At 37.4% G+C, this 16,287-nt stretch overlaps 1 protein-coding gene across 2 annotated transcripts in view; it reads left to right on the top strand.

The window, feature by feature from the left end:
* RCOR1 (REST corepressor 1) overlaps positions 1–15,908 on the top strand; it is a 172,913-nt gene extending 157,005 nt beyond the window's left edge. Inside the window, exons 8-12 of one of the 2 annotated variants that reach the window (XM_081956201.1) lie at positions 5,754–5,951; positions 7,154–7,231; positions 7,829–7,886; positions 10,914–11,143; positions 12,359–15,908. In XM_081956201.1, coding sequence (XP_081812327.1) covers positions 5,754–5,951; positions 7,154–7,231; positions 7,829–7,886; positions 10,914–11,143; positions 12,359–12,400 — 606 coding nt within the window. In that variant the 3' untranslated portion in view covers positions 12,401–15,908. Of the gene's footprint in view, positions 1–5,738; positions 5,952–7,153; positions 7,232–7,828; positions 7,887–10,913; positions 11,144–12,358 lie in introns of both variants that reach the window. The other variant, XM_081956200.1, reaches the window with a different exon arrangement.
* The last annotated feature ends 379 nt before the right edge of the window (positions 15,909–16,287 follow it).

Raw genomic sequence — 16,287 nt, 5'->3', positions numbered from 1 at the left:
TGTGAAACAGTTTCGACTTCATTATTGCAAAGTCGGCAGTTTGGGTTGTCAGTGGATTTTTGTATCTTCGCTTTTGTTGTTGTTGTTGTTGTTGTTGTTGTTGTTATTATTATTATTATTATTATTATTATTATTATTATTATTATTATTATTATTATTATTATTATTATTATTATTATTATTATTATTATTATGTTAATCTTTGGTGAGATTCACAGCCTTTGGGACTGGTTGGTAGCTCAACAGCTCGAGTCCTAACCGAGGATCTAGGAACTATTAAGGTAACGTCGGAGGATATAAGTTGTTCCAAGTAGGGTGTTTTTTTGTAAAGTCAGAATGTTCAAGTCAGGTAAATTTAGAATTTCCAAATAGCGAGGTAGCCCTTTAGGTATTGCTCCAAGGGCACCAATTACAATTGGGACAACACATGATTTCTTTTTCCACAGTCGCTCAACCTCAATTTGCAAGTCCCAGTATTTTGTGATTTTTTCTTGCTGTTTATCTTCAATTCGTGCATCACCAGGTATTGCAATGTCAACGAACCATACTTTTTTCTTTTCAATTATTGTTATGTCAGGTGTGTTGTAGGCCAAATGCCTATCAGTCTGGATTTTGAAGTCCCACAAGATCTTGACTTTCTCATTCTCTGAAACCTTCTCAATTGATGGTCCCAGTAGTTTTGCTGTACTCAAATCCAAACTTTTGGCGCAATTTCCAGTGAATAATCTTAGCAACGCGGTCGTGGCATTTTAGATAGTCAGTTTGTGAAATTTTGCTGTACCCGAGTCAAGTGGTCGACTGTCTCATCTTCAAGTCCATTCAACTATTGTTATGTCAGGTGTGTTGTAGGCCAAGTGCCTGTCAGTCTGAATTCTGAAATCCCACAAGATCTTGACTTTATTATTACTCATTTTGCCTATATCTCTTTTATCCCAAATACTTAGGAAAACATTTATAATATCTCTTTTATGCAAGTAATATGTGCATGCTTGCTTGGTGTCCAATGATGATATAATTTGAAGTAGAAGGATGACCTATTTCCCCACTTCCTGCTTTCAAGAAGTGATGGGTTTGTGTTGAGGAAATAATTAGGCATGGTTCAGCCCCTTTCTTATTAACCATTCTACCATCCACTTTTACTTTATAGGTTTTGTGGTGATGCAATTCAAAGCAGCAATCTTTCCTGAAAAAAAAGTTAAAACAAAGGCAACTGGTCTACAGCTCTGTAATCTTGTAGGTGATATAGCTGATTATCCAAAATTATCCCAGAACATTAAATCTATAAGAGGATGTAAATTTCTTTCCTTTACTGTCATATTTTTCTAGAAGTAACACGGCTACGTTTTCCCTCACCTGCAAAATTCATTGCTTTATCATTCAGTTAAACAGTATTAAACATTATTATGTTAATAGGCGATATTTTAAAAGATTCTGTTTCTGTGTTCACATCACAGTTTTCTTTAAAAAAAATTTTTTTTTAATTTGTGTATCTCATTATGGCTTAACATAAAAAATAATATTTCAATATTTGCACACCGGAGGAAAAGTAAGTTTATTTTCCTACATAAACATAATAACAAAACATGGATCTAAGTAGAGTTCTTTAAGTTCAGTTACTGAACAATACAACAATACAATTACTGAACAACAAAGAAACAATATAGATTGTCCTTGCTTGGCAAGGTTGATTGCCAATAGCACTTAGACTTATATACCACTTTGGAGCCCCCTCTAAGCGGTTTACAGAGTCAGCATATTGGCCCCAGCAAACTGGGTCCTCATTTTACCGACCTCGGAAGGATGGAAGGCTGAGTCAACCTTTAGCCTGGTGAGACTCAAACTGATCCATGACCGTTTGAAGTTATAACAGTCTTTTAAAAAGGCTACTTATAACCCATTCTTGAAGTTATGATTGCTGCATAGCATCACCACTATTTTGGCCTCATGATTACATTTTAGGCATTTGTCAACCATCTCACATTTGGAAGCAATATGCTGAGGGCTGTAAAGGTCTGTGAAGTGGTATATAAATCTAAGTACTGTTGCTATTTAGAAATGTTTGGCTCGTTCTGTGGTCAGATGATCATGATCTACCATTTTCCATTTACAATGTGTAATGAGAAATATCTTACAATCCAATCCAATCCAATGCAATACAATACAATAGCAAGAGTTGGAAGGGACCTTGGAGGTCTTCTAGTCCAACCCCCTGCCTAGGCAGGAAACCCTATACCGTTTCAGACAAATAGCTATCCAACATCTTCTTAAAGACTTCCAGTGTTGGGGCATTCACAACTTCTGGAGGCAAGCTGTTCCACTGATTAATTGTTCTAACTTTCAGGAAGTTTCTCCTCAGTTCTAAGTTGCTTCTCTCCTTGATTAGTTTCCACCCATTGCTTCTTGTTCTACCCTCAGGTGCCTTGGAGAATAGTTTGACTCCCTCTTCTTTGTGGCAACCCCTGAGATATTGGAACACTGCTATCATGTCTCCCCTAGTCCTTCTTTCTATTATACTAGACATACCCAGTTCCTGCAACCGTTCTTCATATGTTTTAGTCTCCAGTCCCCTAATCATCTTTGTTCCTCTTTGCTGCACTCTTTCTAGAGTCTCCACATCTTTTCTACATCGTGGTGACCAAAACTGAATGCAGTATTCCAAGTGTGGCCTTACCAAAGCATTATAAAGTGGTATTAACACTTCATGTGATCTCCAACTCACCATGTTTTCAAATTTACAGAAAGGTTGAAAACATGAATGGGGACCACCTATCTTTGTGCTGAAGTGTCACAGCTAAGAACTAGAAGTCTCTTCCATAGCTTAGAAGATAAAACTGGAATTTAATTTATTCCATACTATAGAGAGATGAACTCTTACCACTTGTAAGCTGTTGAGAGGTGTTGCAGATGCTTTGATGTTTCAGTGCAAAACACAGTCATATATAAAACTGTCCTTAATCCCTATTACATTATTGACCTATATAGATCAAGTTATTTTCTGCTAACAATAGCTAAGATTTTCTGGCTAGACCTTTGCTGGGAAACACAAATGTCCTTATAAAGGCATATCTCTACTCCCTCATACGTTGTTTGTTTTGAATACCACATTATTTTTCTCTTCCATTTAGTAGTGTCTGATTCTCAGAGACTGCCTGGACAAATGTACAGTATGTACATATAATGTCTTGAATAAACTGCAGTTAGCAAAGTCCACCTTAACATGCTAAACCTAAACCAGATAAACCCATATAATACAGCTTAGTGCAATAGTGCAATATATGAAGTCAGTCTTTCAATTTAAGTACTAGATGAATGTTGTGTTTAGCTTTGAATATGCTTCAGTGAATCAGTGTGGGCATAGGATCATGTCTAAGGAAGACAAGGACCCCAATTATGGTATATATATTTTAACTCTGGTTGAGGGAAATTGTCTTGGGAAGTGTTTCTTTTCCTCTTTCCTGCCAGCCCTTCACTGAATGTATGCCCAGTCCATTACTGAACATTCTCTATTCAGTCCTTGATGCTAAAACTAGAAAAATACTAATTAATGCTAGATCAAGCTAGACCAGGATCAAGATTGAAAGCTCCTTTAAGATCAAAGGATGATTAAAATCAACTCGTAATCCTTCAAGGTACATATTGTAATAAAACATGGTTATCACCAGTGGTGGGTTCCGGATCCCGTTCCAACCGGTACAGTTGTAATAGGCCTGGCAGCATCCACATGGACGCGTGCAGTGCGTGCGCACATGCATGCAATGCACGCATGTCTCTTAGCGCCTCTGCAAGCCTCTGTGATGCTCCAGCTGCTCCGCAGAACATTGCGCAGGCGTTGTATGCGCCATGCGGAAGCGCAGAAGCCTTAAAAGACAGGTAAGGAGTTCAGGCGGGTGGGTCCGGAGCACCGTGCCGGAACAGTATCCGGTGCTCCGAGCAGGCTCCGGTACGCCAGTACTGGGGCCTACCGCCTGCAACCCACCACTGGTTTTCACTGAGCAGACATGGAAATGGACAGAGGGAAGCAGGCAGCATGACTGCTCAGGTAGAATGGACTTGTCAAAGTAAGGTGAGGCTCATGCACCTCCCCCCCTCCCAGACAGAATCTTTTGGGAATTCTGTGTATACTGTACAATTTCCGGTTAAGCTTGGAGGTTATTTTCCTCAGAGTAGGAAAACTCTGTAGTGGTTGCTTGATCCCTCTATGCTTTGCTGTTTTCATTTGAAGAAAGGCAGAAGCAATTATGGCTTTCCCTTAACAGGGAGCTTTTTAAGGGTCTTTTTCACATTCTGGAGACGTGTCCTTAGTGTTATCAAAAGATTCAGAAGAAATTTTAAAAATTACATTGCTAGTGGAGTGGCAGGCAGATCTAAGTGTTCCTTTGCAGGAATCTAAAACAGTGTCTCAGATACATTCTTTGTGTTTCATACTTGTCCCTGAAAGACCTTTTTCTAGGGCAGATTTCATACCAATGCAAAAAATCTTTATCCCTCAGTTTTGCAGTGCTGCATATAAAAAGGAATGAGCTTTAAGGATTAGCCTGCAATCATCTGACCCTTCATGTTTTGTCTTAAATTAGTTTCTTCTTCTTCCCCTCTGGCTGACACACACGAAATTGCATATCAAACATAATTTTTAGATTTTTTTCACCCCTAATTCAACCATCCCCATACTCAACTGAGATATATTTTTTTAAATTTCTGATACACTATTAAAACTGAGGTGCTGATGGCAGAGGTTGGAAAGAATGCTTTTGTTGGCTTTCAAGTGGCCTGCCTGGAACGTGTGGTGGATGTTGTCACTTCAGTCCTCTATGGGGGCGTTGAGTCCTTTTCACAAGATGGGAACTATGGATGGAAATCTTTGGTAAAAGATTAATTCTCATATATGTTGGAACCATTGTATTATGTGTGTTGTATTTGGGTTAGTGCATTTATCTTCTGTTTCAGTAATAAAACTTAAGGAAGATACTTAGCAGACTTCATCTTACTTAGAGCCGTGGTGGCGCGGTGCTTAGCATGCAGTATTGCAGGCTTATTCACTGTTCACTCCAGGAGTTCGATTCTAAGTGGCTCAAGTTTGAGTCAGCCTTCCATCCTTCCAAGGTTGGTAAAATGAGATTGCTGAGGACAATATGCTGACTCTGAAAACTGCTTAAAGAGGACTGTAAAGCTCTATGAAGCAGTATATAAGTCTAAGTGCTATTGCTTTTGCTATTACTTCATTCTAACAAGATAGGTGCATTTTGTGCGCTTGTGTCTATCCTCCCAGTCTTGTTGTTACTTTAGCAGAAAAGTACTTGGGCAGCACCAACAAACCATCCCACAGCTCAATGTACAGAGAGTCTTAAATGATTTTTAAAGATGAAGCCAGAAGAATGATGCCATGATGCCTTTGGACTAGACAGGCATACTGTGCAAGTTGACCTTTTTTGAAGAACTTTGAAGGGTCAAATGGATGCCCTAAAGATTAAAGAACTCATATTCAGGTGACCTCTGTGTTCTGGGAAGATTAAAATTAGATGCCTCTTTCACCCATTAAATTGTGAAAATGTAGACTCTATCCACTGGTTTAGTAAAAAAGTGAAGCAAGACAGTACATCCCTTTTGTAGTTAGCTTTTGTAATGCAAGATCTTGGAAAAAGAATACACGTATGACTGTCCATCTCAGGTTTGGGGCATGTTTGAAAGTGGCAGTAGTTGTGGATGGCTTCTGGTTGAATCATCAGGCTTACATATGGTAGATCTCTCCTTTGCAGATTCCTCCCGTGGAAACAATTCCTCAGGTAAAGAAAGAAAAGCACAGTACCCAGGCTGCTAAGAACAGGGCCAAGAGGAAACCTCCCAAAGGAATGTTTCTCTCTCAGGAAGACGTGGAAGCCGTGTCTGCCAACGCAACCGCTGCCACCACTTTGCTCAGGCAACTGGATATGGAGCTCGTCTCCATCAAGCGACAGGTATGTGTTTTCTCCTGGCAGCAGAGCGAGGCTTCTTTTTAATCATCTGATACATATTTTAAACAATCTCAACTTCACAGCTCCCTGGGAGGATTTATAGCTTGGGTGAGATGTTTTGCATCAGGATGAGACCTGATTAACAAGCTGTCAGTTGCAGTACATTTTAGAGGAGAATTATTTCAACTTGGCTTTCTATTTACAGTGCAGCAAGATGAATTGCCAACTTCCTGTATCTTACTCAGGTCGTCATTACGGATTTCCATAAATCAGTTTCCATGTTTCTCCACACTTTGGGCTTTCTAGTTTCTGAAAACTTTTATATTAGTAATCAATTACTTTATTGATTTCCATCTAAATTCTAATTATACACATTCAAGTATAAAAGAATATTTTTCCTCTGCCTTACCACTTCTATGCAGCTAGCTTTTATTCTTCTATTTCCTGTATTGGTTAGAAGGTTACTGCATTGGTTGTTTGTTTGGTTCCATGGGCATCCACTTAACCATATCCATGTAACAGTGATCAGCTCCCATTTGCCACATTGTCTATTCTACTTGACATTTTAAAAGATTATTTTAATTTTAAAATACATGTAAATGGAAAACCGTGGATTGCAAAGCACAACTTCAACTTTCAGCATCGCCAGTGTCATACGTTCCACTGGCAGGTAGATAGATAGCTTTTATTATGATCAGATGTTGGGGGAAAAAAACTCCATAGGTATATTTACAAAATAAAAATAATGAGTGGCTGCAGTTCAGAGGGTGAGCTAAGGTTGTTGTTTTTTAAATGCTGTGATGTTCAAAAGAAAGACATAGGCAAGCAATTGGGAACACAATCATTTTAACAATGTAAAGGTTCTGTTGGAAATCATCCAACTTAGTATCTTTTTTTTTACAAGTATCAACCTTAGAAAGTCCTCAAAGAGGCTAAGAACGAAAGAGCTTGTTCCCCATTATTGCTTCTCAACTACTAAGTTATTGGATGTTTGGGTGGGAGAGGAAAAAGGGCAAGATCCCCAATCTTAGTTGGGAAGGGAACTGTGGTTCTTGGAGGAAGCGGGGCTCTTGTTTAAATTATTTGGGGGGGGGGGTATAGATAATATTCACCCCATCAATGTTTTAGAGAATATTTGACATTAGATCAAATTTTATGCAACCTTTGTATATTATCCATACTGAAAGAGGAACCTTTCTTTTCAGATCCAAAATATCAAACAAACAAACAGCTCTCTGAAAGAGAAACTTGAAGGAGGAATAGAGCAATATAGGTTACCAGAGGTAAGCTTATGTTCTAATGGGAAATTGTGTGTTTTTCCTTCTTTTCTGAAGTTTATAGAAGGGCACCTGACTAAGTTGATCAAATTTGCCATTTATCCCTATAATTACATTGGGCTTCAGAGGTCCTTTAGGAGCTTCTGAGGCCCAGTGCAATTTGGGGAATTACCCCAGTTCCTTTTCTAGCTCCAGTATTGGAGTTAGGATGAGAAGAAGTGCACAGTTCACGATCAGGAAGATACCAAAAGCCACAGTCCAGATGCCCTCAAATTTTGACTTAGTTGACGAAGCCAACCCAGTCATGGACTCTTGTAGCTAACTTTGTGCTAAAATAATTGACCGCTTCCTTTATCTCCTTTTTACTTTCTGCTCTTATAAATTAAATGTTGTTAACTAAATAATGGACTACCTCTATAATTTCACTTGAAAAGGGAAATTTAAAAAAAAAACATGCTGAGAAGAATAATGCAGGCTTTATTTAACAAATGACTGCTCAAGCAATGCATTCACTTTTTCATTTGTATACAGTTTGGGGGCTGAGGTTTAAAAACACATCTGTTATCTAAGTAAATTATTCTCTTTATGTTTCATAATGCTTAGGTAACATTGAAATTTAATGCACGCTGGACCACAGATGAACAGCTTCTTGCAGTGCAAGGTATGGCGTTGCAAATATATTCTTGTCTGTAGGGAAGATGACCCTGTATCTTGATTTCTGATGGAGCATTTCTGCTTCTGACTTGTGTCTTAGGGTTGATGCTAACCTTGGAGACCTGAACTGCATTTACTGTAGAGTGGTCACACTCATTCATTTTTGCATTGACAGTTTCCCATATGCCAGGTGATGACTGACCCAGTTCCTCATATTCCAAGTCATGATTGTTGGTTGAAGTGGGTGGAGTTTGACTGGATATGCTAGCCTTATTCTTGTATTTATGATGGTGTGTGTGTGTATTGTGCGTATTTTAAACATAAGAATAGTTTCTCTCTGTATATGCATGCACTGTATGCAAAATGTGCCCAATTCCAGCCACTGCAGGCATACTTACAAGGGTGTGCTTACAAGAAGAGGTCCTTGTTTCTGCTTTTGTCAGGTTGTGGAAACATATTTATGAAATATTTAGAAATATGGCTTGTCCGATCAGTCATTAGCATTCATTCATTTATTTATTATATTTGTATGCCCAGGGGTACTGAACGTATTTGAGACAAGTCATAACTGGCTTGTCCAGGCAGAGGAGGCAAGTCTTCTCAAACCTACATTCTGTTCTGCAGCCAGTGATGCTGTTTTTATACGAATAGAATAGAATAAAATACTTTATTGTCATTGTACGTATATACACAGTATACCCATACAGTGAAATTCACATAACACCCAGAGACGGGGCCCAACACACATGACAATCCCCAAACACCCACCCACCCACCAAAAATTCCCCGCCTCTAAAACAACCAAGCATCCACACAACAGACGAAGTAATTCTGTCCAACAGCTCACTGACGGCCATTCTTTAGCTCATTGTTGAGTGCAATTATAGCTCTGGGATAAAAACTATTCAGAAGGCGGGTGGTCCGAGTTTTCATTGTTCTATATCTTCTGCCTGAAGGCAACAGTCCAAAAACATTGTAAGCAGGATGAGAGGAGTCTCTGAGAATGTTGTGCAACTTCCTCAAACAGCGAGATGCGAAGATGTCATCCCAGGGCTTGTAGCTGGAGCCCAATGATATTCTGGGCAGTTTTAGTGATTCTCGGCAGAGCTTTTTTGTCCGCTGCAGAGCTGCTCCCATACCATGCAAGAATGCCATATGTCAGGACACTCTCAATGGTGCTGCAATAGTAGGACAGAATAGATGCTAAGATAGATTTATCTTCCGGAGCATTCTCAGGAAGTATAGCCTCTTCTGTGCCTTCTTCGCAAGCATGTTATCATTCATAGTCCATGAGAGGTCCTCCGAGATATAAATGCCCAGAAATTTAAAACTACCAACCCTCTCCACCTCTCCATCACCTATATGTGATTCCCTTCTGAGAGCTCTGTTTCTCCTACCCACTATGAGAAATATGAATGTCCCAGTGATAAGTTGAAACAGTGCTCCCATTCCTGCAATAGAGGTTGGCAACAAATCTGCAGGGAAATGGAATTGTGGCTGAGTAGATTCAAGTATAGCAACACATCTGATTGAGAGATGATACAACTAGCATTAATGCAGACTAGGAAAGGGAGGGCATCATCAAGGCCATAGGATTTTGCCATTGAAGAAATGCAGTGGTGGCATTTGGATCTTGCTCACAATATGCCAAAAGGAAAGGAGAAACTTCTGGAGTAAGAGGTATATTAACCACTTAAACAATCCAGCCAGCATGTCTTGAAATTGATAATCAGATTATTTAATGATGTTATCACTGAGGTTTACACAAAGTCATTAATTTCAGGGGATCATTGCATGCCCAGATTTGAGAAGCTCTATATTAATCAATTAAATATTTTAGGAGTAGTATAGTTGCTTGTGCTGTTAATATTGTGTTTCATTTTAAAATGATTTTGGAATATTTAAATCAAGAATGTGAACATACTTCTATAGATAAATGTACCAAACAGACTGAAAAGGGGAAATAATTACACAGAGTATAGAGTTTAGTTTTTTTGCTGCCTTTAAAATAAACAACGAACAATTAACATTAAAATCACCATATTCACCTTGCCTTGATATCATGTTTTTCATCATTAGAGCAGCATACTAGATAGCATATTATACTGACTGGGCTACCCAATGGTGAAATCCTTCACAGTACTCTTGATGCTTGATGGTGTATCAAGTTTTCAGGATTGCTTCACTTTTAAAAGATTGTTGCTGGGTTTTAATTTGTTGTTAACAAATTCACCAGCTAGGCTTTTGAATTGGGTGGCCTTAAATTAATTTACAACTATCATTTTATTTACACTTTGTGATAAGCAGTGATAAGCAAAGTACACAACAGAAGAAAGAATTAATAGGGGGGTTGGGATCTCAAAGTGTGGGATAAGAAAAATTAAAAGGAAATATAGCTAAATCTATATTTGGCCATAAGAAATATCAGATATTTTCAAACATATAGTTTTAGTAACATAATTGCCTTAATTGGTTTTATGATGAGTGTAAATTGTTAATTTTATTGTAGAGTTGTCTTGCATGAGGTTGGTGGCCATGTTTGATGAATAAAATTCAGTAATAAATAAATAACCATATTGAGGCAGAATCTTAAGAAAGCCATGATTTACCACTCTTCTATAAACCTATAATTGGTTTAGAAACAGTGTGACCCTTGATGTATCCCTTAAATTTAGTTGTTGACTTTGAAACTATAAATAGTATATCCATTCAATCTCAAGGAGGTTCATTTACTGTGTCAATAGATTCTCTACAGCCTCTACAGCATGCATTTTTTGCAGTACTGTTGATGCAAATACCCGCTCATCAAGTTTTATTCTGACTTCTCCTCCAAGGTCACAAGGGGATCTAGGCTAAATTTTCACAGCCATGTCTACTGGATGAGCTTAGGCCACTCATTCTAATTTAGCTCCCTGCATGCTTGTGAAAGTACATGCTACTCTGAACACAATTCCTTAGTATGAGTTTAAAGGTTATATATACATTGTCTTCTGGGCTTCAGAAATGGTCTTGATAGATATGTTTTCTTTTGTAGCAATCAGGAAATACGGTCGTGATTTTCAAGCAATCTCTGATGTCATTGGAAACAAATCTGTGGTGCAAGTGAAAAACTTTTTTGTAAATTATCGGCGGCGTTTTAACATTGACGAAGTTCTACAGGAGTGGGAAGCTGAGCATGGGAAGGCCGAGACAAATGGAACCAGTACACAGAAACCTGTCAAATCCCCGGATAATACTATTAAAGTATCTGAAGAAGAAGATGAGGTAGTAGTAGGTTTTATTTTATTATTTGAGAGCAGTATGTATTTATTGTCCCAAACTGGATTATAGTGTTTTTGGTAGTATCAACTCTTTGGTTAGCTTTTGGATAACTCTACTACATAACCTTTGGGACGTGGTGGCTCAGTGGCAAAGACGCTGAGTTTGTCAATCAGAAAGGTCGACAGTTCGGCGGTTCGAATCCCTAGTGCTACGTAACGGAGTGAGCTCCTGTTACTTGTCCCAGCTTCTGCCAACCTAGCAGTTTGAAAGCATGTAAAAATGCAAGTAGAAAAAATAGGAACCACCTTTGGTGGGAAGGTAACAGTGCTCCGTGCACCTTTGCCGTTTAGTCATGCCGGCCACATGACCACGGAGGCGTCTTCGGACAGCGTTGGCTCTTTGGCTTTGAAACGGATATGAGCACCACCCCCTAGAGTCGGGAACGACTAGCACCTATGTGTGAGGGGAACCTTTACCTTTACTATATAGCCATGCTGTTTGGAAATGGATGTCTTCACTTAAGGTCATGGTTGTCCCAATTGTGCTTTTCCAAAAGGCAACTTGTTTTTGTTTTTTTCTTTGAAAATGTTTTGTTTCTCATCCAAGAAGCTTCTTCAGTCCTTGGATGAGAAGCGAAATGTTTTCAAACAAAAACAAACTCCAGTTGCCTTTTGGAAAAGCACCTTTGGGGTCTCTCAGGGGTATCATAGTGTAATCTATAAAATCCTCCTTTTCAGCCATATTTGTTCCCCTGGTTTTCTTTTCATACTTTTTAATATTACTATGCATTTGTAGTGTGGTTATAGACTGATATTACTTGTAGTTTTTAATTTATTTTGGCATTATTTACAATTCCATATTTATCTGAAGCAGTGAAACAGAAATGTATAAATTTGTGGCAAAAGTTTGACATTTGTGCTAACATTTTTTCCTCTTTCTCGCTTCATTGAAAATAATGCTTCTGATGATAGATCTTGGTGTTTCAGAATTCTATTTGTTTTAGACTATTGATTGAGAATTCCAATAATAGAATCTGAGGAGAGAGAGAGACTTATTAATGTATTGCTCTGCGTAACTATCTGTGGGTTTTCCTTTCTTTAATGTCTGCTCTTCTTTCTTAAACCAGAAATGAAATGAAATAAAAGGGGTATGTGCACCTGCATAAGAAAATAATTTTAAAATGTTGCTTACGGCTACCATCCTTTTCTTCTATTGCAGGCTACTTCGGTTTTGGATGTCAGATATTCATCCACTTCATGAAAAACTCAGATAGCCTAGAACAATGTTATGTTTGACTACTATGCTATCTGAAATATCAGGTATTAGCAAAACTTCGGACAGCCATCTGCATCATAACTCTGTGGACAAGCAGCTATTACCAAAAAAGAGAGAGAGAGAAAGCGAGAGGACAGATCACAAATTTGGGCAAACACTTCTGTTCCTGTTCTGTATTTGCCTTAACTTTCTCTTCAATCTTCCCAACCAATCCAATCTCTGCAACTCCTGGAACAAGCTCTCAGATTTCAACACCATCCAGTTTTAAAGCATCAATGACTTCTTGAACCACCTACATCCCTTTCTGTAAACTTTGATTAGCCAACCTGGCTCCTCGTCATGTTCACAAGTTACCTCCTGACATCAGGGGCATTTCTAAAAAATACTCTGCATTAAGATAATAGTATGCATTTCTATATGCCCTTGTATGATTTAAACTTATTTTTTATGATATAATCATTGCTGATAAGGTAACCTTTTATTTTATTTTTTTAATGAGTGAGTTTTCTGTTAAGAAAAGTTTTGTGTTTAGGCTAATTAATCCTTTCCAAAGTGATGTCCTCCAGTGGTCCCAATACTTGGAGGAACGCTGTGCTAGTTGGTCTAGTAGTTTATTTGAAATTAATGGTGGGGGGGATGATGTGATTCTCAGAATAGAAAACAGATTTTTCCTGCGTCTTAATTCTGTTCTTATAGTCAACTCCTCCTTAGAAAGCTCACTGATATTAATTGTGATTTTTATTATTATTATTATTATTATTATTATTAATGAACCTTTTTATTTAGTGCAAAAGGGAATGTGCAGTGTGTAACCTTGCTTTGATTCTATATATGCATATACTTTGCCATTCAGTGGACTTGCATTATAATCTCTAGGTGAGTAGCAAAATAAGTGATTTGATTGGATATCCAGGGGTTTAAGACATAGCAACAGCTGTTCTAATTTGAGGTGCTTTTAGACGGCTGCATTGGGGACCTCATTTTCTATTGAGGTGAGTGGAAGCTACCTCTTAGCTTTCCATGGTTAATTGCTGGTCTGGATGGGAGCTTAGTAGCAGTAATCACAAATCCAAAATAGAGTACATCAGTACTTAAAATGCCAACAAGTAATCTTCCAGTCATACATTTTATTTCATTTCCACCCAACTATAGCTCTCCTCAGATGACACTAGGTATTTGGCTTTGACAGCATGAGAGGTCCATTCTTCTAAAAGATGCACAGATGTGGGGGTTTTTTGATCAGTGAGTTAGTTCTAACAATAGAAAGTTAAGTTAGTATTTTAATTGGGCATGCAGCAATATCCCCCCCCCCCACATTGACTTTGATATCTTCTCAATTCAAATGCACAAATCAGATAAAAATGAACTTGTAACTACAGTAACGTTTTGAGTTCCTGAAGACAGTGTGTGAAATAATTTACCCCAGCAATTGATTTAACAATTAACAGCTGTAAAAAATGTTTCCTTCACTCATAGTTTATTATGTTACGGCTTGCCTTTGTCAATTAGGATTGAGTCACCTATTTACCAATTAATAATGAAATGTTGCAATGACACCACAACAAGTGCTAGAAAAACACCAGAAATGTTTGAGTTGGGTGAGCCTGGTCTGGACATAACCATTAAGGAAATCTTTCTCTGTCTGTAAGAGGAGAAGCCATAGAGAAGTCTTAAGAATCAATAGAGAATATATCTTTAAAAAGAATGACAAACAGCTGGTCTAATATAGAACAGAGAAGTGGAAAAGCCCTAAGATGCATATGGCAAAACCCATGTCCCTGTCCTGCCCCCACTCAAATTATCTTCCAGTAATACTGCTTTATGTTTATGAAATCTGACTCAAATTATCAGCTCTGGGAAATTGTTATTTTCTGTATTTTAAATACCCAGTTCATGCTTCTCCAACTTGGCATTTCAGGATGTGTTGATATTTTAGTCTTTAGTTACGCTGTTTGGAAATGTAGGCGTCATCTGGAGGGTGCCAGGTTGAAGAAACAGATTTATTCTCTTTATGTGAAGTTGAGTGTTTGCTAAACACTTGCAAATGTTTTGATAAAGAATTGGCATATTTTAATTATGTTATAAGGCATACTTGGTATATGATCCAGTCCTTTTGGGTGGGTGGGGGGGATGATTTTTTAAATCTAGCTACAATGATAGGCAGTGTGCAATTTTATAAAATCTGAAAAATATCTATGTAAATATTTTATATTCTATTAGCAAAAAAATTAGAATAAGATAGAGCAGCTGAAGTGGACTGCCTGAAATCTATGTTAGCTAAGAGCTAAAATGTATGATAATTGCTTTATGTGATATGTGTATTGTTGGGTTGTACCATTTTAGACTGCAGCAGAAATTAAATGTTCATAAGCTTCCCCATATTTTTATAAACAAAAATTTGGAAGAACCATATGCACAGCTTTGTACATTGTTGCATACACACATTCTACTTAATTTCCTTGGTCACAAATGGGTTGAACCAACTTTAATGGTTGGGCTAGCACATCATGCTAAGCCATAACCCATGTTTCACAAATAACAGTGGTTATAACTATGGGTCATACTAAACCAAAACAAAATGAGATATATTCCACATTTTTGTATATCTGGAATAGATATTGCATTGATATTCAGTTTGCCAAAAAACAGTGATCTGAGTCTTTCTACATTACTGTCTTTTAAACAAGTTATAACAATGTTTGCACTTTTTTAAAAAAAAACATTGATATGTAGGTTTCTTAAAACAAATTTACAGTTCATTTCTTTCATCCCTATTTGTTTCAGTAACATATAAACAACATTCCTTCTTCTTCAATGACATTACTAACCTCTTCTAGTGACCCTAAAGCTGTTTAATCCTAGTGAAAAACAGATGAATACAAAGAAAGGGTTCCTTTTAATGTGGTGCTAATAGTAAGTAATCCATAGAAGTGGTTTGTCCTTCTTCTCCAAACAGGCCCCAGGGACCTCCTGAATAGAATGAGAGAGGAGGAGGAGGAACTGGGCTTAGGAGGTCATAGTAACTGAACAGAAATCTCTCTCTCATGAGCAGAAACATCATCTGTATACCATCCAGGTTTTTCTAGAACAAAGGTGAACAAGACAAAAGTTCATTAGGTAACTAGTTCCTTGAACATAAATGAATTAAATCATATTTTCATTACGACATTGTTAACATTTAATCACTGCTCCAGCCTCAAGTGGTACAATTAAATGATGAATCTAATAATCATGTGGCTTAGCTCTGAATACTAATATGTTGCATTGCTCTCTTTTGTGAATTTACCAAACAATATGATCAGAAAAAGATTCAGTTTTGGCTCATTCCCCTGAGGAAATTGACACAGAATCCCTCTATGAGGACGATAACTTATGTATATTTTCTCATTGTTTCATTACTATCATATTGTAGATTTCCCCCCTGTTAACTAAACTATGCCTGTAATTGTTCCATTGTGAAATGGAAAAACCTATTTAGCTTTTAGGGTTTTTTTTTTAAAAAAAAATCTGATGTTTTTGTATGGGACAAACCAGATTTGTTGTTCAAGCATTATTTAATCAAGGCTCAATGTACTGATTTCGAAGGGTCCACAAAGATTGCTACATAGTATGTAAAACTCACATTTTGTTTTCTTAAACTAGCAATGTGAATGTCATAGTTATATATATTTTGTGGAAGATGAAAATTTTTATTTCTTATTAGGTATAAATTATTGTGCATAACTATAGTATCACAAAAAGTGATACTTCTTTTTAAAAAAAAAAAAACCCAGCAAAACCATAGTTTTAGAAATCTTAACCAATGTATTGTATATGTACCAGAATTTTACATTTGTTCTATTTAATTTTTAAATGTAGTTGTGTAACATGAC

The sequence above is a fragment of the Natrix helvetica genome (assembly GCF_964273705.1).
Source record: "Natrix helvetica genome assembly, chromosome: 1".
Lineage (NCBI taxonomy): Eukaryota > Metazoa > Chordata > Lepidosauria > Squamata > Natricidae > Natrix > Natrix helvetica.
This window is presented reverse-complemented; position numbering and strand designations above follow the sequence as displayed.